The 26,661-nt window shown below is 37.3% G+C and overlaps 1 protein-coding gene across 1 annotated transcript in view; it reads right to left on the minus strand.

Annotated features, from left to right (window-relative positions):
* Positions 1-26,661, minus strand: part of diaph3 (diaphanous-related formin 3) — a 332,513-nt gene that overhangs the window by 161,707 nt on the left and 144,145 nt on the right. Inside the window, exons 15-17 of the mRNA XM_067387955.1 lie at positions 26,249-26,353; positions 23,222-23,533; positions 19,846-19,960 (exon numbers count right to left, since the gene is read on the minus strand). Coding sequence (XP_067244056.1) covers positions 19,846-19,960; positions 23,222-23,533; positions 26,249-26,353 — 532 coding nt within the window. The remainder of the gene's footprint in view (positions 1-19,845; positions 19,961-23,221; positions 23,534-26,248; positions 26,354-26,661) is intronic.

Below are 26,661 nucleotides of genomic sequence, written 5' to 3' on the forward strand. Positions count from 1 at the left end.
TTGTGTTGGGTAAATTTTGTTAATTTGTGCTTATTTATTCCCTGCAGTGGCTCAGGAGATGAGTCTTTGAGTCTGAAAAAAGTCAACAAAGTTAAAATATAAAACCAAAGATTTTTTTGAGGTTATGTAATCTTGTTTAAACAGATTTTATAAAATTGGTATCGAAAAAGGTATCGTTTAGGTATCGGTATCGAAGTCAAGGTATCTGTATCGTCTCGGTATCGAAAATTTTTGAGCGATACCCAGCCCTAGTTTCCGTAAAAGACTCAGTACAGCGTATGTATCTTTTATAAATATGATAATGCTAAAGACTTTTTGGAGATATGAAGGATGCACTACTACTCTATAGGTACTCGAGATTAACATGAGATTGGCAGAAAATGTGTGAAAGCACCACTGGGGGGCACCCGTGCTGATCATGCAGGTGCTGGATGAAAACAGGAAGGAACTTGTGATGTGTTGAAGATTTGTGTTAAGATAGGGGCCTGCTGGACAGCACAGGATTACAGACAGGCTGGTCAAACACCATCTGGGCCTGGTGCTTTCCTTGTCTTAAGTTTCTGGAAGACTGGACGTATGTTCTTCACAGACCTGAAGTGCAGGAGGAGGAGAGGGTGGAATTGCTGAAGGTGTTGATGGGTGTGTGGAGAGATGGTCAGAATGGGTGTGGTGTGTGGACAGGGTTATTAAAACCTGTAATAAAACTCATTCAAAACAACGGCCAAATGTTGATTCAACAGTGCTGGGGGCTTCTGTCTTGTAGTTAGTAATGTCTTTCAGACTTTTCCACACTGATGCAGGGTCGTTGTATGTGTGTGTGTGTGTGTGGGGTTGAATGAATGAACAGCGCTCTCTTCCACTCTCATTACCCACAACTGAGGTGCACCTAATCGACAATCGTTCACTGCCCACTGCTCCTGGTGTGTGTTCATTGTGTGAAACCATACTTGGCTACACGTCATGTCACATATCTCACAGAAACTGATATAAGACATTAGAGAATCCGAGAGCTCGTCCAGGTCAGTGGCAGCAGCCTCAAAAACACTCTAATCAGTGCATTCGACACAATATTTGATAAATTTGCATTGTGCCTCTAACTGTTTTTTAAAGCACTCCTAAATTTTTCAACTCACAAGCACATGTTCCTTGGTGAAAAAAAGTAAGTGTCAAGCCCTGCTGGGGGTTTTCCTGAAGAGAACGTTAAGAAGTTTTACCCCTCCAGAGAGGGATGTTTTTCCTTTTCTGTTTGGAATTGATTGTTTCCAACTTTCACTTCACAGAAACACAACTGCCTTCATCAATTATTGAGTTCAGAGCAGAGGAAATCACCCTCATTTACACCAGGTCAGGGTCTATCGGCTGAATAAATTTAATACTACAAAGAAAAACCTCCCAAATGAGCACAAAAAGAGATTTAAGAGCTCTTAAGGAACATGAATGGCTTTACTCGAAATCCAAACCTTGAAGGTGGAAACCGTTTATAATTTAGATCACTTCCAAAAAGGCTTCATGTCTGGTTCCCAAGACAACACGCGCTGTGTTAATAATATCAGCAGTTTCATTTTATTCCACGTTTATCAGATATTCGTTGCGATGAGTGTGAGTCATTGTCTTTGTGCATGTGTGTTTAGGGACCTGACTAGTGCCCTTGTCAAGGTGATGTACTGCTTTGATTGGATCACAAACACCCCTCTCTATTCATACCAATGCATTCGGCACCTCTAAACTGCTATGAGCTATGGGATATGAGTTTAATTCTATTCTTCTGAGAGAGAAGGCCAAGCGGTGACAACGCATCCATAATGCCCAGACCATCCTCTCTGCTGGAGACTTTCCCGGTCATGTTTTATCTGTGTTTCAAGGGAAAATTGCTTTATGAGAGATATGAGATTTAATCGAAGGCAAAAATAAGCTAATGTGGCTTTTCTGTTATATGTTGGAGCCAGCGATAATGTCACAGGACCGCAGTATGGAGAAATAGAAAACGCGTGCAGGGTTTCAATAAGAAATATGCCAAGACAAGAATAACATTCTCCTCCTTTATCTCCCTTTTTTTTTTCCATCCTTACGTGCTCAGAAAGTCATGTTTCTCATAATTAGTTGGCTGATGGGATAGACCAGACCACTGGTTTGGAGCAGCTGCTATGGTAAGTATCTAAAATCAACATGAAATTGGACAGATTTGCAAGAAAAAGAATATAATATAAAAGTGAAAAAATATAGGCCAGGAATAGATTTATCCAGTGGGAATTGATCAGAAAAGTGATAACGAGATTATGAAAATTTTTGTCCCAGTAAACAAGCCATATTTATATGAATCTCTACCTTAAGACTAAAAGTCAAGTTCAAGGACAGTTAGATGCATTTTGATTTATCTTAATGGAAATGCTTCATTGAATCAATATTTTGTTATTGAAAGAATAGTAGAAAGTAGAATGACATATGACAGTATCCTAAAACAATGACTAAATAGCCTGTTTATGTTGCCTAGGCGAGTATACATATATGCAAACCCAATTCTTCTAAAGGGTTAGTTCACCCAAAAATGAAAATTCTGTCATTTATTACTTACCCTCACACCCACTGATTCACTGTGCTCTGATGTTTCATAAAGCAGTGTTTTGAAATCGGCCATCACTATATAAGTCATTATTTTGTTTTTTGTTTTTAGCGCTCCAAAAATATTCTCGTTGCTTTATAATATTAATATTGAACCACTGTACTCACATGAACCGATTTAAATATGTTTTTAGTACCTTTATGGATCTTGAGAGAGGAAGTGTCATTGCTTCCTATGGAGGCCTCATGGAGTCATCAGATTTCAACTAAAATATCTTAATTTGCGTTCCGAAGATTAACCCTTGTGCATTCAAAAAAAAAAGTTACACTTAGGTTAAAAATGGACAAAAATGTCCATGCCAAAAAACTGTCATAGAAATATGATTTATTAATATTTTTTTCCACTTTCACTGATGTCAATTTTTTAACCAGCATCTGTTCTATCCATAGATACCAAATATTCATTAATTTTAAGAACTTTAACCCTTTAAATGCTGGTTTGTTTACATAATGCCATAGGTGTTTTTTTATGAAAAAATTAAAAATAGTAGTTAATTTTCATAAACTAAATGCTAAGCAGAATTTTTTTTCTTTGCTTATTAGATTCTTGGGTGGGTCAATGAAGAACAACAACATTAATTTTGAGGCATTTATATTTTTTATGTAGTGTCAATTTTTTTAAAAAACTAACACTTAGGTTAAAAATGGACAAAAATGTCCATGCCAAAAAACTGTCATAGAAATATGATTTATTAATATTTTTTTCCACTTTCACTGATGTCAATTTTTTAACCAGCATCTGTTCTATCCATAGATACCAAATATTCATTAATTTTAAGAACTTTAACCCTTTAAATGCTGGTTTGTTTACATAATGCCATAGGTGTTTTTTTATGAAAAAAATAAAAATAGTAGTTAATTTTCATAAACTAAATGCTAAGCAGATTTTTTTTTCTTTGCTTATTAGATTCTTGGGTGGGTCAATGAAGAACAACAACATTAATTTTGAGGCATTTATATTTTTTATGTAGTGTCAGATTTTTTACAAAAAATAACACTTAGGTCAATAATGGACAAAAATGTCCATGCCAAAAAACTGCCATAGAAATATTATATATTAATATTTTTTCCACTTTCACTGATGTCAATTTTTTAACCAGCATCTGTTCTATCCATAGATACCAAACATTCATTCATTTTCAGAATTTTAACACTTTACAAATCGGTTTCTTTACATCCTCGGCTTCTAATGCACCCATGTGCTCAGTGTCAGTGGGCAGCACTAGTTTCAGAGCTTCCTCTGCTGAGTAACGTCTCTTCAAACAATGAAATGATCAACCCCTCAAGCACCACATATGTATAGGTTTGGCTGTGAGGACACCTGTGTGAACTCAAACTTTGTATAAAATCTACCAGACTAAAAAATCAGTATTTTCTTGTGGTGAAAACTAAAATAATGTGTTTAGGGGCTTCTGAACGTCTACTTCAAATTCAAGCGTAACTTTTATCTCCGTACAAAAACAATAACAAGTGAAAAAGTGCAATCAAGGGTTAAGATGTGTGTTTGGTCAAAAAGAAGAACCTTAAAGCCTTCTTTGACCTTTTTCATAGTTTTCACATGACCCTATGACCCTGCCAAGGGTGTGACTCATACATGGAGTGGGATTTTTGATTGCCAGTATGATATAATTTCTTTCAAACTAATTACACAAATTAAATTTTCAGTAAACACCTGCAAACTACACTCTGACATCCTTACCAGTATACCCACACAATTATAGCTGCATTATTTTTCAAATTGACTTTATCATAGACTATAATATGCATAAGCAGAAAACACAAATAAAGCGAGTATTTCTTTTATAAGCCAAATTTGAAAATATGGCACAATCTAGTAAAAAATGGTAAAAATGTAAAATTTGAAGCCTTGCCGATAGAATGAATGCCTATTTGCAAATATTGTATCATTTTATAGTCAAATGGCCCTGGGTTAAAAAATTGCAGTTTTAATGGGTTTCAATGTGGACATTTTTGTCCTTAAGGTCCTAAGTGTGAGTATTTTTTGTACAGAGGGTAAAATTGATTTTTTGAAGGAAATGAGGGTAAAATATTAAAATTCCAATAAAAATAAACACCTGAGCCAAAATTCATGTAGATGGCATTAACAAAGGCACACTTATAACAAAAAACAAAACTGAAATGGACAAAAATGTCCATAAGGATGCACAAGGGTTAAGGTTTTACAGGTGTGGAACGGCATGAAGGTGAGTAATAAATGACAAAATTTTCATTTTTGGGTGAACTAACCCTTTAAGGCAATGCACAGTGTCAATTTTGATTTTAAGTTGACCATGGTAAGTCACACTTATATATACAAATAAAAAAACCTTAAAGAAAATCAAATCTCAAGATGCAAGATGAATTTCTGAGAGCCACTTGAAAAGATAAATGAGATTCTGTAAGTGTTAGCAGTACTTCTGTTTTAGTCTTTGGTAGAGTTGGAAGAGACGAGCCACCACAAATCCTCCCATCTGATCTCTCCCTAGCACATGAGCTGAGCCTCCAGCCAGGAACGATTGATAGTACACATATTTTTATAGACCAGAATGGACACAGAGAAAGACAGAGGGAGAAGAAATGTGCAGAGGGGTACAGTAAGAGAGCATTTGGAGCTCAGACACTCTCCTCTAAACTGCCTCATAAGATGCACATAAAGACTTTTAGATTACAGACAGATATTAAAAAGGCTTAAAATGAGTTTTCAAAGTGTTTTCATCCAGTTAAATATGAAAAAAGCTTTTGACACTTGAATAAAGAGTGAGTGCCTTCTACTCGCTTAGAATGTACAGCTCCCATGTCTATCAGCAGAGACGAGCATGAAATTACAGCAAATGAAAGAGAAAAATTACCTAAAAAGAGAAAAGACAAGAAAAGCAGAAATTATATATTCATATTTTCCTTTTATATACAAGATGACACATGCTGAGGCGAATTCTAATGTTATCTGAGGTTGAGATGAGTGTGTGCGAGTATGCGTACGTGTTTGCAACAGTAACTTGGCAGAGCGTCATAATTAACAGAGTGGAAAGGGCGCATTTCATTTTAATGAGCATGGAAATTGGAAATCAACAGCCTTTCCTGAGGCTACATACAGTCCTGGGTGTGAGGAGTTGTATTGATTTACTGTACAGGCTACAATTATCCCTCCCATTTATTAGAGTCTATGCCCTCTGTCACTCCCATCTCCTGCAGTCACTGCATCTTACATTGCTAACATGCTATACTAGATACACACACAGTTTGATCAAATCATTCTCTCAGAGAACTTGCATTTTTACATGTATTCTCATAAAAGTATAGCAACAGCCATATGCACTCAGACAGACATCTTTTGAGGGTTGTTATCAGAGCATCCCACCACAAGCATTGTTTTTATGCATGCCATGTCATGTTAACAATAGTTAAATTTGAAAAAGCATCTCAAGACCCCTGCATGCTGTTCCATTCCATTGTGCTTCATTGAGTTCTTTTCAAGTCCTAGCAAACATTGTCTGCCACCACCCACAACACACATGACGACGAATTTTGCATGTGTAACCACTCACATTTTCTTTAAAAAATGTAAAAATCTTGTTCATCATTATAACTTTATGACTACCGTCTCATCCACTTTTGTTTTGGCAGTAGAAATGTACATTTCTCAGTCCAACAATGCATAAATTAAAATCACAGAGCTAGAGCATCAGAAACTGAGACAAAAGCATGTGGGATGACCAAAAATGACCTAAACTAAACTAAAGTGATAGAAATGAGGGAGCTTGTATGTCTAGTTTGTTTAATCATCACAATACACATTTGAAATATACATGCCATGTACTCAGCCTGGTCTCTGGATAGAGGGATAATAATAATAATAATAATAATAATAATACATTTTATTTATAATGCGCTTTTCTGGAACCCAAAGCGCTAAATTTGGATGATTGTATTGACAAAAAATAAAATGATAAAGACAAATAAAGCAAGGTTAAAGATGTGGAAAAATCTCTCATATTCCTCCTCTGCAGAGAACTATGAAATATTAAAGCCGCAGTATTTGAACAGCAGCAGCGTCATGACCCAAGATTAACTTTTAAATAATGTTTTAACATGCTTAATATTTCATTATCTCAGCTATTAAGAGAACAGTTCTTTCAAAGCACCCAAAAATAAAATTATGAATTGATTTTCATTTTTTTTAATCATTATCTGGAAACTCCAGATCTGAAACATACTTCAAAACTGAGAAAAAGAAAAAACTAAATATACAAGTAAACACATTCCTAACATTTATTTACTTCGGGATTCACTTGAGTAGTTTTTATCCTTTTGGGTCAAAATTTCTCACTTTTCACTCTTATTATTAGTCATTTTGGTGTCAAGAAAAAATACTATCCTATTTCGTTCTGGTTATGAGTGAATATGGAACACAATGTGCTCAAATCATCAGTCTTACAAAAATATTTTCAGCTGAGAAAGATTATTTTAAACAGAGGAATACATTTTCTAAACTTCTAAAAGTCACAGTATGTGTTAGTATATCAATATATTTTATTCCATGACAGGAAAAACAGAATGGCTTTCTGATCAGTACACACAGACACACAAAATGGGGGGATGGGGGGGGGGGGGTGTACACAATACTATCAGTTATAGATTCCATCTCTAAAACATCACATTTATGGATCATTTATGGATTTCAAATGGGACTGCAAATGACTGGATGCTTACCACTTGACATATGCACAAATAACTAGCTACACATTTATTTGGGTCAAAAAGACAATTCAGTAGTAACAGCAATTGCACACTTTTACTCTTCAAACACACAGCTAACAGTCCAATGTGTGATGTGTGCAAGTAAGTAGTAAGGGTCAAACCTTATATAGGCTGAAGTCAGTCAGCCATTTCAGGGTTAAAGCCTCGTTTTTTTTTTTTTTTTTTCTTTCTCCGAGTAGTTTTTGTTCTATTAGAGAGACAAAGAGAACTAATGTCGCCCTTTATCCATCCACATTTGCCTGCCCACACACTGCACTTATGTCCATCATTATAGACCCTCATCAAACGCTCCTCTCTCAAACGCAGTACTATTCATGAACACGCCGGTAACCTCTGTATGAAACAAAAGCAGGTACCTCACCAATTCAGCCAGATGAGACTATAGTCGCTTTTCCACGTCAGGCTGAACGGCTCTTAGAAAGGTAAGAAACAGTTCCAGTTGTTTCTCCACTTGAGCCTGGTTCGGCACGGCACGATTACAAACCGTTCTCTGCCTGGTTAAACAATTGTGCCGAATCGTGCTGGTAGAATCTGTTAAGTGACTCCGCCGCTCATAATTGGTCACTTGTCTGTTGCCTGTCTACCAGTTTCTCTGCAGCTGGCTAAGCGCTCTATTTACACAAATAATAAAATTAAAAGAAATATTTGTTCATTCGAAAGTGGTCGTTATTTACATCTCATATCATCAATAAACCATTGCGTTACAGCTGCGTTACAGGCAACAGCTGACGCGTTTGTATTGCATTCCAAAGAGCGACGATTATTAGACCCACAGTAGAAAATGAAACCGTAACCGTACCACCTGGCTTGGATCGGCACTGAATGGAACGGTTATGCAATGAGAACCATTCGGCCTGATGGTGGAAAAGTGGATTATCATGCATGTGCATTCAGTCATAGGACAATATGAGAGTTGATATGGCAAGAGTAGTGGAGCAGTAGAACTGTAATAACTAAGTTTAAATGCAAAATGCCTCCTCTGCTATATATATATTCCTTTACCAGAAGTTTAAGCTGCCATAAGAGTTGCTGATTTAGTTATACTTAGCAGACAGTTATTGAGGTGTACAGGACAGCTACCAAACTGGACAAAAGGGTACATGGACAGTCAGGACTGCTAAGAGGATTACTGATGCACTCTTCTCTTGCCCTCCCATCCAGGACTTATACCCCTGTAGAAGGAGAAAACGGGCAGGAAAAATTATCTCAGACCCTCGACACAACCTTTTTGAACTTCTTCCCTCTGGCAGGGGCTACAGATCATTGTCCACTGGAAAAACAGACATAAAAGCAGCTTTTTCCAAAGGCCATATATCTCAGCAACAGCTAACACTTCAAAGAGCAATTTACATTCCTTGTCTTTGTGCAACTACAGTGTAACTGAATGTGCCATATCTAAAGTCGCATTTATTTTTGCCATCTGTTTTCTCAAATTATGTGTGTGAAATGGTTGTCTCTCAACAAGTACTGAAAACTTCTGTTACCAAAATGAAATAATAATGAACTCTCTGCTTCTGGTCTTGAGAACTTTCAGGTCAAGAGCAAGGTCAATTTTAGTCAACAGCTACATGAGCGAGAGATTCAAACAAAGTTAGATTCAAACAAACATATTACAGTTCTACAAACATTTGTGACATTGATGAATGAATTAATGAGGACATCAAACACTTTAGTCATGCTATTTTACTCTCTTTCACAGTCACGATTCTCTCTCACGAGTTTCAGATGGTGCTGGTTAATCTATGATGGAGGGGTTTTGGGGCAGGTGTTTGATGGTTTGGGAGGTTGGAGCAGGTGTATGAGTGATCTGTGATCTGCAATTGACTCTTCGAGTGCAGTCATCACTTACGATTAAGTGATGGGACAGCTCACACACAGAGCCAAAGCAATTATGTTGTATTTTATTACATGCACATTGCACACACACACATACCCCCCCACACACACACACACAGAGTTACTAAATGTCCATTAAAGTATCACTACATGCTATCTAAAACACAATATATATAAGCAACAAAATAAACAGTAAATTACGGGACTAATGACAGGTGCCCATATGCATGTCAACAAGGAGTTTTCACACAAATGTGTAGTATACAGCAACAATTCAATGAATATAAATGAACGTGTGATATTTAGCTTTCTTTCGTCTTAAAGATGCTTCTGAGTTGCTAAGTGTCTTCTACCAGTTTTGTGGACCAAAAGCCTGTAATTACAGTCTTACAGAAACGCAGGTGTGTGAGTGTGTCCATATAAAGGCAATGTTCAATCATATGCCTCTTCAGACTGCATTAGCACTGAACCCTCAGCCAGCAGGTCTCAGAAAGAAAGGAAGGAAGGAAGAGGAGAGAGAGAGATGTGGAGATTAATGCAAATGATCAACAACATGGGTGATGAGTGAAAAGGTGTGCAGAGAGACATTCATTACTGAGAGTAAGAAGAGGAGGAGGAAGGGAGGAGAGAAAAGTGTGAGCTCTGCATTCAATCTTTATTATATACATGATTGCAAAGGCAAATATGAGAAACAACTAATGTTTTGCAATGAATCAAGGAAGAAAGAGGCAAATTAACAACTAGCAAAACAGTAGCTATGTATTTTTCGTCAACCTGTTTTTATGCGCATTTTGAAGTATCGCATCAGAAACAAGTGATGGAAACGCCCAATTTCGGGGGGCGAAATCCTTTAATTCTATAAATAATACATAGTAAATAATAAATAGTTTTTGTCTTGTGCGAAAAAGCGTTAATGCAAATAATGGGAGATGGAAACACATTTGCCGAATAAATTCTGACTGGAACTTGTATGTGTGTATGTGCAATGCATTTTCCCTTTGGTGCTTGCCTTAGAGAAAGACAAGAGTCATGTGCACTTTTGTACTGGAATGTCGAAGGTTTTTCGGGGTTGTTCTCTCACATGTGTGTAGTGATTTTGGACTAGCTTCACTCGAGGGTACCACAGATTTAGTGGTTTATTTAGTGGTTTAGTGGTCTTAAATATTCATATTTTGTATTAATATTAATATTGAGTCAGATGATTCCTTCCAATATTTTCGGGGCACCAGTCAAGTTTCACCTTGACAATAAAGAACAATCATGGAAGATTGTTGACTGAATTACAATTATATGAATTGGAGGAAGTTCATCATCTGACCACTCTGAAGGATTTGTGAGATATCGTTAACTTGTAGAGCCTCTTACTGTATTATCAACACAAGGAAGTCACAAGTGTAATAAATGGATTTTATTAACAAAAGGATAGACAAGAGTAACTAACAACTACTGAATGGATAAAGTACGAAAAGACTCATAAATGCAAGTGTATGAGTAGGATGTTACTATGGCAGTTACAAGTTAATCTTATAGAAAGATAAACTATAGTTTCTTTAGAAGAAATAAGGCAAACCTTAGAGAGATTATTTGTTATCAACTGATATCAGTTATGCAAGATCTAATGCAAATTAGATAATCATATACTGACAATATACACTAATGCCAAGGTCTCTACAAAGAGGTTTGGTAAGTGATATTTACATCTGCCTGGTCGTACTGAATCCGAAGGTGACGTCTTCCACTTGTTGAGCTGAGCAGCGTTGCAGTGGGAAGAAAGGAGTTTCCGTTTCACAGCCTTGAACACAAAGTACTTGTGAATGTTGAACTCCTGGAGCACAGAGAAGGTGTTTTCCTGGAACATGCAGAAGAAGAAGCTTTGACGATCCTTATTCTCTGGAACATGCAGATGGAAGGATCTTTAGATTCTGAAGTCAGTGCAGATCTGGAACATGCAGATCTGGAGGATCTCTGATGAGAGGACTGAAGTTGGTAAAGAAGATATCTTGAAGATGGGGGCTAAGCTTGTAGTCGTCTCTGTTGCAGTCAAACTCCCCAAATTCACTTCTTGCAGAACTTCCTTGTTTCTCTCTTTAGAGCTTCAGAGTCTTGAGAAAGCAACTTCACAACTCTGTAGAGTTGGACTTAGCTTAGCACATCTTGGGACCAGAACCTTGAACCGGGACTGGAACAAGAACTGGAGCCTGGAACCAGAACGGGAAACTGCAGAAACCCAACTGGAACAATTATCTGTCTCAGAAACAAGTCTTTTAACCTGCCCCAAGAAGGAGGGAAATGCAAGTTGGCACCTTTCAGATGCAGTGTCTTGATTGGCTAATGCTGTCAGAGGTGGCTGCTAGATGGCGCCCCTCTTGCATGAGGTTCATTTGCATAGCTTAAAGTTCACATTCAAAACAATGTCTTTAAGGTTTTTCCTATACATAATTCACTTTCCAAACCAATTTCAGATCAACCTAGGCATTGTGCTGAAAACAAAGACCAAACATTATTGAGTTATATCGACCTTTTACGCATCGACCTTTTACGGACCTTGGTAGGCAAGTTTGTATAGTTTGCATGTACACAAACAACACTCATTAAGTATATAAAGTTCTTGATACTAAAAAGGGAGAAGATTTGCTCCATTTTGTCCACTGTGTGTCTATTTCTTTCCTATCTATTCCCTTGTTTGCTTCTCTTGGAGGTGTGAGTTTTGAAGTCCTCTGCTTTTCATCATGGCAGATGAGGTGATGAGGGGAGTCTTCCCTCATGTCCGCCTGCTGATCACTACATGTGTGAGGCATTGTTTATTGTTTTTATTGGTGTTTTATTTACCTTTGGTTACTAGGTTACCATACCACCGCCATCCGCTTAAACAACTTGATGGAAACGCACCTAATTCGGATTATTTTTTTATATTGAAAAGATTCGCTTCACATTTGGATGGAAACCCATCTAGTGATGGCAAGAAAGCCTTTTCACTCTGCTGGGCCTATTGTACATATTCACAATGGTTCAAACATTTTATATAAAGTATAAACATAAATATAGATAATTATATAAAAAAAAATATTATAATTATGGTCAATATGTAACTTTCACAGAACTCAAACAATGTAAGTGAGGAAGGAAGGAAGGAAGGAAGGAAGGAAGGAAGGAAGGAAGGAAGGAAGGAAGGAAGGAAGGAAGGAAGGAAGGAAGGAAGGAAGGAAGGAAGGAAGGAAGGAAGGAAGGAAAGAAGGAAAGAAAGAAAGAAAGAAAGAAAGAAAGAAAGAAAGAAAGAAAGAAAGAAAGAAAGAAAGAAAGAATACTGTAGCTGAATACAGATGGAAAAAAGATGCTGAAACACGCTAAGAATAGATGGATGATGAAAGAGACAGACATGCTGATCCCTCTGATCTTGGAAACCAAGCTCTGTGCTGAACAACATCAACCACACAGTTTAAGACCTTTATTTTCTTTTTGGAATCATTTAGTCAGTGTTACATGAGCACTATATGATATGCATTTCTGATCCTTGAAATGCACTTTCTCTTTTATTCATGCAAATAGGTATAAAACCAGCAACTCCTTGCACACACATGTAATGTAATGTCTCAGCAGTGGTTTTTGACTATCTGTTATTGTGAACACTGTGTGTGTGTACTTTCTGGTCTAAAATTGGGTGGAAAAGCTAACGTCACACAACCAAATAGAAAAATATTCCTTTTCTATGAACATGCACCCAAAAAATCTTTTCAATGTAGATGTGCTTGACGTAGCATGCAAATCTGCAGGTTCTCTCCTCCTTATCCTCAATTCTTCCTCTACATCCCATAATCTCTATCAGGATGGTCATGAGAGGGCCATCTCCGGGGGAACCTGAGCTCAGTAAAAGCCATGCAAACTCAGCGCAAGCTTTGAGCTTTTTGTTCCCCCTAACACCCCAGTTATGATCATTTATTTCGGTCTGGTTTTAAGGATTGTTGAGAATCCAGGGTGTGAGCAGTGCAAGCAAGGGTGTATGTTTGTGTGCTAACTCCGTGTTTATCTCACTCTCACACAGTAATGCTTTCTGCAGATGGGGGAAGAATGCAAAAGTGTGAAGCGTTTGGCATAAATGGCAGCTTTGCCATGCCAAGCTTTATATCTGAACAGGAAATGACATGGTGGGGATGGATTCTAAGAAACATTAGGGAGATGAGGATAAAAAAAATAAACAAACATGTTTAAGGATAAATGTCTGGTTGAAGAAATAAATGACTGCAGATAAGCTTCATCTGTATCTGGACCAGGAAGATAAAAATCAAGTTTTTTTTTTTTTTTTTTTTTCCTTTTCTTTCTGTTACTGTTCTGTTTATAGCATGTAACTATCTACCTACGTACTGCTACATACACACTGCAGATAAATATGACTGTGGCTTCTCTTCTGACTACTTAATTCCATTCTGTAAACACAGAGTTTGGTTATTCAAGCAGTGACAACAGTGTTAAATCTGTGTAGGGTAAAAAGAATCAAACTGCTGGTTGTTAATGGAGTGACACCACTCTTCTTCAGAAGAAGAATTGCTAGCAAATTACAGAGATGGAGGTTTGTGCCATGACTCATTTGTGAATGTTCTCTCTCTATCGTAGTCGATAACACCAGTCTTGTGGTTTATGGGTAATCTTTACATTACAGTCTAAAGAAGGCATACAGCTCTATTGCCTACTTTACTGTCTATGCTTGACTGTCTAGATTAGATAGATAGATAGATAGATAGATAGATAGATAGATAGATAGATAGATAGATAGATAGATAGATAGATAGATAGATAGATAGATAGATAGATAGATAGATAGATAGATAGATAGATAGATAGATAGATAGATAGATAGATAGATAGATAGATAGATAGATAGATAGATAGATAGATAGATAGATAGATAGATAGATAGATACATTTAAAAGCAGTCATCACTACCAGCACATCTCTGAACATGGCCAGATGGAATCTATGGAGCTTTTATGCCTTTTGAAGGAAAATCTGTGGAATTGATTTAAACGTGGCAAAAATTGAGTATTGAACTGTTATTGACAGCTGAAAGAACAAACAAATTAACCAAAATACTTATTTAAAAAAATGCAAGGGGAAGGAATGGGTAAAATTTTATGAATGAGGGACTCCAGTAATATGGACCTTTCTGTAGGCACAGATTTTGTGTGGGCCAACCGTGAGTCTTCTTTATACACTTTAGTCTGCCTTACAGAAAAACCAGAGCCAATATTTAGTTAATAAATGACAACCTGTATAAATAACAAAATAAGGCCTTGATGACAGATATACAATTACAGACACCTACACCACTCCTCAGAGAGGGAAAGACAAAAATACGTGCTGAATAAAATGCATCATTCCTACAAGAAATCACATTTAAGACCATGTCATAAAGTTCTCTGGAATATATAGTCTCACTAAACTCAATTATGTTTATACCGTATGACCTGGAGACGTTTCTGGACCGATAATGCAAACTCACAAGCTAGATCTACCTCACACTATTTTATCCATTAGCAATTTGCAACTTGTGAACCAACCAAGGGTCATATTACACAACACTGAACATCACTTCTGGTGGGGTTTTGTTTCAGGGTACAGTCTGGCAGTTTACATAGGTTATTATTAGGACCACAGTACCACCGGAGAAGAACACTCCTGGGACATCCCACCAGCCGTTCGGCTCAGCAACACCGCCTCGGCACCTGCTCCCATGGGACGGGCCACATCTGGAGGGGTGGGCGGAGAAGAGATTTGGCCTCTGCAGATGTTATCAACTCACAGAGGCTACAACACCTGTGCTCACACTCTCTCACAAACACAAAGCAGGCGTGACAGATGACATACATACAAAGTCACACATAGCGAACACGCTCACACCTGCTCCCTTGCTCATTCAAGTCAATGGGGCAGTGGCAGAGTCATCTGACAAGAGGGACACGCTCGCCTCCGAACTCGCAATATCGTGAACAAAGTAACCAGCCATTAAAGAAGCAAAGACCACATTGTTAAAATACGCTTGTACTCTCTTGTTATTATTTCAGGAAAGAGAGAGAACTGAAACTTCATATAAACAGTAGGAATAAATAAATTGAGAAAAGCGTCAGATTTATAATGAAAAAGTTCACGATAATGATTGTTTGTCAGCTTGCATAACAGTTTTTTTTTAATGTTGTAAATAATAGTGCTTGCATTTATTTATTTATTTTCACATCAAATTTTTGTTTCCTTTTTGTGTGTGGGATCAATGTTCTTTTCTATTGTATGACACAGTGGTAAGGTCTAATGCGATACTAAAATATAATATTTTACAATCCTGAAAAGCTCTGAGTGCACTGTATTTAATACGAATGAAGCAATGGGAGGTTCAGCCAATAAAAGACCAGTAATTAGAGGATTGTATAATAGGTTTTTCCTTTTTCCTTGGTTTTGCAGACTCTCAAATTGTATTCTTATCATTAGTTCTTTTGTGGTATTCAGTAATAATAGTATCTATTCTACTTTCTAAGTCACTGTGGCTGTGAAATTTTTGAACACTGAAAAGCTGAATTTATACATTGCTATTATACAAGCATGAACAGTATATACCTATATGGGTTCAAAAAAGAAAACTGTACTAAAGGTTACAATATGTATTTATAGTAAATGCTTATATTTCAAAAACCTTACTTGTAAACAGTGCAGCGCTTCTGTGCTCTGCGTCAGAATGCCAGCTCAGTATTGAGAATGACGGGGAAGAAAAAAAAAATTCATGATATCACTCATTTGAAGAAAGAAAGGTGTCCAAAAGGTAATGACAATCACAAGTGTGCAATAAGTAACTACTGAAACGGAGTAGTGAGTGACCAAATATAACAGCATCCAAAATCATTTCCTCATACAGACTCTTCCTGCACTCCTCTACTAAGGTTCCTCAGACACCCAGTACTCAAACTGCCAATGAAGACGGCAAGGAGCTTTCTGACTGACGAATAATTTTAGCAAGTCATGTGAAACTGCAGACAGTAGTATCAGGGTGGCAGATTGCATGGCATGTTTTTTGTGTGTGGGCTCTATTCCAGCAATCACTCAATGGTGCAACAAAGGCTTGAATCATTGTGATAGAGGGTTTATGAAAGTCAGAGGCAGGGCAAGCTTGCTCTAATAAGCTTGCTGGTGATTGTTTCCTGCATGTGCCGCTTTGACAGGAACAGGATGTGGCAAAATAACAGGACTTTAACAGATTTCAGACTGTAAAATCAAACGTCTGTTCAATCAGCGCAGTCATTTCAGGGACGAACAATGGCAAGCACAATAACAGTGGAGAACAACGAAAAGCAGTGGTGAAAATGAATATTTTAGTGAGCAGAAGTCTTGATTCTTCTGGTTAATGTTTAATTGGGCTCCAGATGTTGGTGCACTTAAGGGAAATTAAGAGAGCTTGAGAGACGGGATGAAGAGCGGCGAGCGGGGGAGCGGTGCGCTGCCATTACGGATGCCGTCCTGACGTGAGGATTCAAAACGTTAGCTTCTGCTCCTTAAAGAAATGCAATGAATAAATAAAACTGATACAAAAGCACTTGCTGCAGCTCCCAAATACACTTGATGAGGAGTGAAAGGAGACAGAAGAGGAGTCCATCTGCAAGTGAGATGTGAAAGAACTCTGATGGGCCCCTGGGTGACCAAAGATGCTGAGCGCTTGGTTGTTTGAGAGGAAGTCTGGATTGCGGCTGTCATGAGTTCTGTAATCACGTCTGGGAACACAGCATTCTCAGGCCTGAAGTAAAGTGAAGTGGAATCTGACAGGTTGACTTCATTTCTCAAAGAATGGAGAGCATATGACTGACAGCACCAAATCCTGCTTCAGGTTAACAGACCGAGCCGGTCTATAACACCCATCTAAATACTCTAACCTAGACAGAGCGGTTAGCAAAAGCAAAGTGGGTCAATCTTGTGCAAAGCAGACACTAGACATATGTATTGCAAGTAACACACATGAAACTCATCAGTGGGCTATTAACCACTAATGACATTTACATTCATCAGTGCTTACAAAAGCGGGGGTTATCAAAAAATTGATGTCAAAGACCCTGAAATATCCACCTATAAGGGAGAACCTTCCTAAAATATAAGTAGATATATATTTGGCATGTATAAAGACTTGCTTAAACTCATATTGTTACTTCACTGAAGTATTTTTTATCTTCTCTTTATATACCCATTAATTCGAGTAATTTCAGACATCAGAAATCTAAATGTTTTTATCCATACAGTTGTCTGAATGCCACTGGTTAGCTGTTGCCTGAATGTGCAATAACCAGTAGTCATACTGAAAAGTCACAGTGAATTTATAGTTTTTACTATGTATCTGTAGATTCTCTTTGACACATTGCTCTGGTCGTCTCAGTTGAAGTGATCTGGAATGACGTTACCCGGAATAAAATGAAACACGCTTAGTTCAAAGCTTTCTCTTACAACAAAAAACACTCCAAAGCATCCGGTAGTAAGTTTGAAGCAAACTCATTAAAAAGTTTTTCCCACTTATGTTCACAAGAAAGTAAAATGGACAGATAAAATAGCTTCAAAGAAAGTGAGAAAGAAATCACAATGAGGAAGATGAACTTTGTTTACCTGACGGAGTTGAGGTTGATGCATGTTCGCATAATTAAAGTCTGATTCGCCGGCGTGTAAAATATCCGCCTCAAACGCCTTATAATTTAAATAATCTGACAACCTTGTAAAACACGCTTTAACCATTCGCCCTATTGAAACTAGACGTCTTAAACTGTGTGCATAATTCAAGGTTTGGTCCCTGTGGGTACTGAGAAGGATGGAAGAGAGAGAGAGAAAGAGATATCTGCATATAGAGCTGGGTAGTGACAGGTAGACAATGCTGATATGAATAATTGAAAGAAAAAAAAAATCAAGTAAAGCAACATGCCAGAGCAATTCAAAACAAGCTTAATGTGAATAAATCATCAGAAGGGGGGAAAGAGAGAGGGAGAGATCTTAATTATCTTGTGGCTGTAAAAGTGTTTAAATGACTAAATCCTAAACCTTGTTCTAGGTACAAAATTAATTGCTGGTGTGTCTAACTCCCTTCGGTTTATTTAGTGTCTGTGTGTGGGTAGTGGTAAAGAAACCCAATGGTAACAGCAGCAGGCAACTTCCTGACGAAGTGTTGTAGTGAATATCAATAATACAATTGTTTCTGACATCAGCTTGGGAGTCTGTGTCTAAAGCCCACATAGCTCAGTCAAGAAAGGTTACAAGTCTGACTGATGGAGGTAGAACATTTAGAAAGCTGATTCTTGGACAAAAAAAAAAAAAAAAAAAAAAACTTTTCCAAAGGTTCATTATAAATCTGAATACTTTCACTGCCTCAATAGCACAAAATAGGGCAAAACAGAATGGAGAAAAACTACACACAAACAACACACAATAAAAACAGATATTTCCTAAAATACATTTGACTACCTCAAGTAAATATAAATGGCAACATAAAAAAAGCTAAAAACTTGTGTTTTTTAAGATATGATTGGTTAACCACTGAGCAACAGTGCTTTGTTGTATTTATAGACAGTCTGTGAGTTTGCAGTAGGGTCTAATATAGTTTTGTGCCGACTCATTCTTCAATATCAGCCTCTTTGCAGGCCTGTATTTTATTAAGAAACTTTAATAAAACAATATGGGCTGAAATGTGCCACATAAAGCCTGAAGATTGGACTGAATTGATCAGGATACTTGTTCAAACTTTTGTTTCGAACAATGCAATTATTTAGAAAGATACACAGAGCAACAGGTACTATACACAGTAAGGAAAAAACTCAAGGTTAGCTTTTCTGGTGTTTAGAAGTAATATTATCTACATCCTCGCTATTTCACTAGCTATGTTTTAAGTTTTAAAGTAAATTTTTTTGGGATACTGTATAAAAAAGTGCTGGATGGAAATGCCAAGGTGAGCATAAATTCTAAAAATGTGCATAAAAACTGATTGAGGCAGATTATTTTATTTTCCGATAAGACGACATGCACATAAACTACTATGGAATCACAAAGAAATCTCTTAAATGCAAAATAAAAAAATAAAATGCACAAAAAACTTTGGAAAAAAAAAAAAAAAAAAAAAAAACTGATTTTGCCTCAACAAAAGACATGATTAGATAATTAGACTAACTAGCAGCCCAATTTCATTGCACAGCATCTCAAACATTGGTTTGGTCATTCTGAAAGGGCATTCAGACCAAAGTCTGTAATCAAAAACCTCCAAGAACACTGTTGCATTCTCAAAGACGAGGCATCTGCATTGGTTGCGCTATTTTATTGCACTATTTATGATGTATGAAAAAAGAGCCACAGTGGCTTCTCGACTGCAGCTTCCATTTTTTTTTACAGATATTTTGCACCAATTTCCAAGGAAGTGATGATTTTTCTCTTGAACACGCTTTATTCGCATATTTTTTTGCAATATTCCAATATTGTGCATAAGTTAAATTCGCAACCTTTAATAGAAACATGGCAACTGTGGCTAGGCAGAGTTAGTATAAAAATAAAAAAAAATTAAAAAATAAAGTAAAATGTATTTATGCAGTGCATCAGGTTTATTTGCAGAGCTACAAAGAAAAGTTAACATTGACTGACCGGCTCTCTGTGTGCCGAAGGTAACAGCCAGTCTGGTAAGCAGGTCCTCATTCTCGTAACGATCCTCTTTGGCAATGACCCAAAAACAGCTCTCGGACATCTCCTGGGGTGAGATCTACACAGAAACAAAAAGCAAAAAAAAAAAATCATGGCCTGACATCATCATGACATATCACGGGAGGTCAAGATGCTGGAGTTGCTAGGAAACGTGATGCACCAGTGAGGTGGGTTTATGAAAAAGTAAAGCTGTTCAAATATTCATATTGTGTTCTATTGCATGTCTTTATTTTGTTGTCCTACATGTCAAGTGTGTGTGACAGCAGAATGCAGCCCTGAAGAGGATCATTCTCAGTCATCTCAGTTCATGAAAATACAGGGCCGAGATCTCCAGTCAGACATTACCACACGTGGGCCACACAAAAACATGCCTAAAATACCCCTTAAAGCACTGCGATGAGGGTTGCATTCCCTCATCGCAGTGCTTTAAAGGGATAGTTCACCCAAAAATGAAAATCTACTGCTATTATTTGACTGACAGACGGCAGCGGTTGCAGTTAAAAATCATAATTTGCGTTCGACTGAAGAAAAAAAGTCATCTACATCTTGGATGCCCTGGGGGTAAGCAGATAAACATCAAATTTTCATTTTTGGGTGAACTATCCCTTTAAGGGGTATTTTAGGCATGACTGATGATCATCATTTAGAGGTAAAAAGCACCAAAAAAAAAAAAAAAAAAAAAAAAGGAAACAAAGTAATTCCTGAAAAAAGAAAATAAGGAAAGGAAAGGAAATAAGAAAACAAAAGGAGGATGAAAAAAAAGGAAAAAAGAAAATAAATGTCAAAGAGATGAAGAAAGAGAAGCAGAAAACAAAAGAGGTAAAGAACAAAAAGTAAACAAGGAAAATATAGGCAAACTGAACAACACCTTGTATTACTATAAATCACACTTCACTGATGCACATTTGGCAGAAGTTATCCAATTATCACATAAGTACCAAGGAAATTACCAAAATAAAAAAATAAATTAAAGCAAATGTGTAAAAAATAGCTCTTCATCAACAACATGGCACAACACTCCATTTACACACCATCTCATCTCAAATGTTAAAAGATCTTCCATTGACTTCCATAAAAATGAAAATCAATTAACGCTTGTGCTTTACCATATTTAAGAACATTAACAATGCATCTTTATCAGACAAGCTTAACCTTACTTTTCTTGCTCACATATGGTTAGTTTTGCCTGTCCTAAAATAAAATTCAACAAGAAAGAAAGAAAGAAAGAAAGAAAGAAAGAAAGAAAGAAAGAAAGAAAGAAAGAAAGAAAGAAAGAAAGAAAGAAAGAAAGAAAGAAAGAAAGAAAGAAAGAAAGAAAGAAAGAAAGAAAGAAAGAAAGAAAGAAAGAAAGAAAGAAAGAAAGAAAATAAAAAAGAGGAATATTTACTTTTGCAGACAGCAAAAAAGGGTTTCTATTTATATTTTCGCTGAATAAAGTTTAGCCAATGCAAACATATTTATAGAAAACTGTTGACAATGAATAGAAAGGACCAATAAGAGCAAAACGAATCAAGTATTCAAGAATATCAAGAAGTTAGTCTGACATATAACGAAGGGCTTGTGTTAACTAAAGCGTCCGTCATTTACCGAATCTTAAAAACACGGGTGGATAATTAAAAATGTTTTTTTGACAAAAAAATAAAAAATAACACAAGCAAGAACAAATTTTAAACCAAGCATGGCAATTTTCATTTTACCTCTCTGTGTGCGCGCGTGCATTTGTGTTTATGAGAGCTCGCGCAGCTTTGAGACAAGTTCAGACAACGGTAATTTTAAATGCATAAGTGACTAAGATGTTAGTTTTCATACAAAATAAGTAGGCTATGTAACATAATTAGGTACTTTAGTTAGTATTGACACAATAACGCAACACATATGTAGGCTATAGGCTACGTTTCTCAACACTGAGAATAAATAAACGCCTGTTTCTCCAGACTCGCACTTGTCAGTCAGTCACACATCACAACATTTTCATAATCGCTAAGCCATATAGCGATTTCATTTTTATTTACATTTGTTGTTCAACATTACTTGTGCATTTTATACTCGTTTACCTTAAGGAGTTAAAAGTGCATGAGTGTACTGTCCTCGCTTGAGATTTCAGTCACTGAGACGGCGGGAGTGGAAGGAGGGATCGAGCGGGATTTTGTGTAGCTGTCGATTTGCAGTGTCTTTTTATTGATAGGCCGTACACATTTGTCAATCATCCCCTCTTGCTATTTGGGGAAATGAACCCAGCGCTCAGCTTGGTCGAACTCTTTTGCTGGATTTGAGTACTACGTGTGCACGGAGTACCCGGGTTTTTGCGTAGTATAGAGTGACAAATCGTACCAGCGTACTTTGAGGTCAAAATGCGTACCTGCTACGCAAAATGCGTACATGTTGGCAGGTCTGCTTTTTGCTTCTGGTGATGAATTTGGAGGTGTGAAAGAAACCCATAGTAACATTGGAGAGAAAAGAGCATTGTGGGACAATCAGGTTAAAGGAGTCTTCTTATTAAGATAAAGACTGAAAGGGTAATCAATGAGGCTGGCTGTGCTAATGAACAGACCTCACACTCCTGCCAAATACCTGAGCCAATAACAGCTCTTCAAATCTGCTCCATGAGGACGAGTTCAAAGAAATCAAACAATCAGGAATGGACTGAACATGAGCCTGAGGAGTAGCCTCTCAGTGGAAGTGATTAGCCCATGTTTCCAACCGCGAGTGTGATTAAGCGAACATGCACTGCTTCATTCAGACCCTTTGACGGGCACGGGGTGGCATTTTTCCCATGATGCACCAGCTGCCTCGTCTTTGGCTTCCTAAGCTGCAAAGCTCTTGTTAATGAGTGATAAAAGTCTTGGGTCAGGAGCCATGAATATTGTATGGCATCGGTTTCTCAAGCAGCTGTTTAAAAAAGCCTCTTTGTGTCCGCCTAATGTCTAATTACAAACAGGTTTCGGATGAGATGAAGCATATGGCGGATTCTTTAAAAACATCTGTATGACGGTGGCTAAAAGGACAGAGATAAAATATTAATCGTAATATTATAAACTAACAACTCGAAAGGCATCGTTCCACAACATCTGCTGAAAATGAAAGCAGAAAGTCGCACAGTAAAGTGTGATCCTTCACAGTGGAGAAACATTTCCTTTTATAGCGGTTGGCAGCAAACAGAAGAAGTTTTCTTACTTGGCAAACATCTGTCCTTTTAGTCTGCTGTTGCTGTTTGAGCAACTGTTTGAGCACCAAAGGAGGATTCTGTCCCACAAGGGTTTGAATGAAGTTAAAGACTAAAAAAAAAAAAAAAAGTTGATTATGGTACAGAAAATTTTACCTTGGACCAATTGAGGCGCTTCATGGAAGTCTCGGGTTTGAATTCCTTCTTGGGTTTTAGGCCGAAAGGCAGAGTGTGTTGGACTGAGGAGAATGTCAGAATGCCCAGTCCCAGAGGTGGAGGAGGAGGTGGAGGCATCCCGGGTATGAAGGCACAGCCTGGTGGAGGAGGTGGAGGTGGAGGGGGTGGCAGAGCTGCAGCCCCAGAAACAGGTGGAGGAGGAGGTGGGGCAGGGGGGAATGAGGAAGAGGCAGTTGAAGACAAGGCTGGGAGAGACTGCACTGAAGGCAAGACCACTGGAACGGCTCCGAACTATAAAAACAGAAGACAAAAAAGGAACAAAAGAGGAGAAACATGCCTCATATTAATTCAGTTCCTGTTTCTTTAAAACTTTAAAATTTATATTAATGTTAAAAACTTTGGGGTAAGATTTGTATTTAAAAGAAGTCTTATGATTACAGAGGCTACATTTATTTGAAGAAAAAGTCAGTTAAAACAGCAATATTATGAAATATTAAAATTTTAAACACCTGTTTTCTGTTTTATTATATTTTAAAATGTAATTTATCGATGACAGCGCTGAATTTTCAGCAGCCATTTCTCCAGTCTTCACAGTGTCACATAATCCTTCAGAAATAATTTTAATGTAGGTTTGGTGCTCAAGAAACATTTCTTATTATTATCAATGTTAAAAATGGTTGTGCTACTGAATATTTTTGAGAAAACCTTGATTCATTTTTACAGGATTCTTTGATTAATAGAAGCTTGACAACACTTAACAATAAGGTTCAATTCAGTTCAAGAAGCTAATGCAGTAAGTATTATGAACCAGTAAAAATGAACAATCTTTTAACAGCTTTTATTAATATAAATGTAAATGTAAATTTCTACATATGCTAATACACATTTCAAGTTGTATAAATTCACAAATAACCCCATTATTTAACCATGCAAAATAGCATAGTTATAAATTAACATTAAATAATTCATTGTCAAGATGACAATGAAAGAAAAAAGGGACTTGGAAGTGGATTAATGCTAATATTTTAGCCCTGTGCATTTAGGTTTCTCAAAGCAGGTTTGAATCCTGCTGGCTACTGTAGCAATGTACTTCTAAGTGGTGGATTGATGTAGTGATTAAGATTCGGGGCAAGTAAAAAGAACATTTTCAGGTCTGATCGCTGCAAGAATCCATCACCAATTGTATCACTGAGAAAAGGTCCTTAAACCCTGTGTAATTCCAGAGGGATCATCGCTGCAATAAGTTCATGGCATTATCATGGCGATATCAGATACAAAAATTGAGGAAGCAAATAAAAACAAAAGACCCTTTGAATTTTAATGTTAAATTTCTGCACAACACAGACTTACAGTACCTGTCCTTGCAGATTTACTCTGATAAGTAAATATAAAAGATTAATAAGACCATAACCCTTTCCTCACTCAAAACACCTCCACCTCAAACCCCTATCAAACATTTAGAGAAAACAAGTACGATACATTACTCTAGTGTATTCATTCCATTCATTCTGAATGGCAAACAGCTGCAAGGGTGTGGGGAGGGGATTTATTGAACAAGTAGGTGTGCTCTAATTCAAACTGCGAGCATGCTGGCCTCCAGATAATTCACAGGCTAAGAGTCAGCGTGACTGACGCCCCTGCATACGTGGAGAATTGACTGGGTGATTACATTTTGCGTTGCTGCAAACGATCGCACCCCAAAGAGATGGATCAGCTTAACTGCCTGCACTCCAAACTTTCACTTCGCTCATTGGCCACCATCATTTAAGAATTGATCCGCTCTATCGACGATAGCCCGTTGAGCCAAAAAGCAATTGATCAAACAAACTGTTCAGTTGATGCCCTATTTGTCATGTCAGTGGGAGGGGTTTGCACATCCCTAAAAAACGAAGAGTCGAGTGGAGGAGAGGATTACTGACACAAAGCAAGGAGAGCTAAAAATGCGAAAAAAAAAACGAGAGAGACACTATACTATAATACACTACAATAGTGTCAAAGCACAAAGAAAACAACAATTCATTTCTTTACTAATATGGTGCTAATATACTGGTATATCACTGTATACCAAAAAAGAATATGAAGTACACATAAAGTAGCTAAGATCAGGGCTTTAAAGCAGCTGTTCAGGGTGAAGTAGAGACAACAATTAGGACAGATTGTGCCAATCTCTATCAGAAAGAAGCGCTAATGCTGTAAACATGTTTAATGTCAGCTCCAAAAGAACCAAAATATTTGTGCATGTAGGGCTGACAAGAATAAGGGGCATGATGAGCATACTTGGCACACAAGTAATCCGATTAAAAAAGGCATAAATGTAAGGCTGAGGGGTAATTCTCTGCATTATTATCATGGTATAGTGGGAGATGTGTGTATTAGGGACTGGGGGAACAAAATCCCTTATTACTTGCATATACAGCTAAAAGACAGACTGGCCAGGGAGAACAGATGTGCCCATATTGCTTGTGTGGATCTAAACAAACCACTGGCCAAGGGCACAAGATTTCGAATTTTCCCCCACACACAATTTATCGTAGCTTTGTCATCTACCAAAGGAACCTGTAGCGAAGCAGCCTTCCAGTTGCCCTGAACAACTACTGAATTAGAGTCAGTTTTACATTATCCCCATTCAAATGCTGAATATTTATTTAAAAATGTGCTAGTTTATAGTGCCAAAAACATCTTTATCTGCACATTGTTTGTTTATTTCAGGAAAGATGATAGAAATCCAATTAAAGCAAATACATCACTGGTGTAATAACTGAAGTGTCATGATTTTCCATTCACAACATTTAATGTCAACTAACTAAACTAAGACATACATAAAAACAGAAAAACAATGTCAGAAAGAGGGGATTAAAACAAACAAAAAACATAAAGTTAGACAGATGCACACTGAAATAAAAGAACAAAAGAGTTAGAACAGAGAAAGAGTGGAATCCCAGCAGCAATGCCATCAAAAACAGTGACAGAAGTGGCCAAAACAAAGAGAAAGAAAAGCATAGATACCTGATTTCTATAGGCCTGAAGTTCAGCTTCCAGCTCATTGATCTTCTCCTCTCTCTTCAACAGCTGGGCTTGAGCTTCCTGTCTGCCCAGGAACTCCTCATCAAACTGGAGAGCAAAACCATATCAGCAGATGACAAAAAACACATACTAAAGCAACAAAAATCCATCATAACAGTTCTTAATGATGTTTGAGTACTGCTCAAATGTGTTCCTCTGTTGGAATTATGTACTAAGGCTGAACACTAATTACTGAAATGAAAGATAATTACACTACAATGAAACAAATACAAAACAGTGAATTTAATTAAGGGTTTATGCAAAAAGTTGCATCAGAAGATTTGTATTGAGAAAGGCAGATCAAACTTTAAACTGCTTTACCAGCCAAAGAGAGCTAAACTTCCTTTGGGGGGGTC

The sequence above is a fragment of the Chanodichthys erythropterus genome, chromosome 6 (genome assembly GCF_024489055.1).
Source record: "Chanodichthys erythropterus isolate Z2021 chromosome 6, ASM2448905v1, whole genome shotgun sequence".
In the NCBI taxonomy this organism is placed as follows: domain Eukaryota; kingdom Metazoa; phylum Chordata; class Actinopteri; order Cypriniformes; family Xenocyprididae; genus Chanodichthys; species Chanodichthys erythropterus.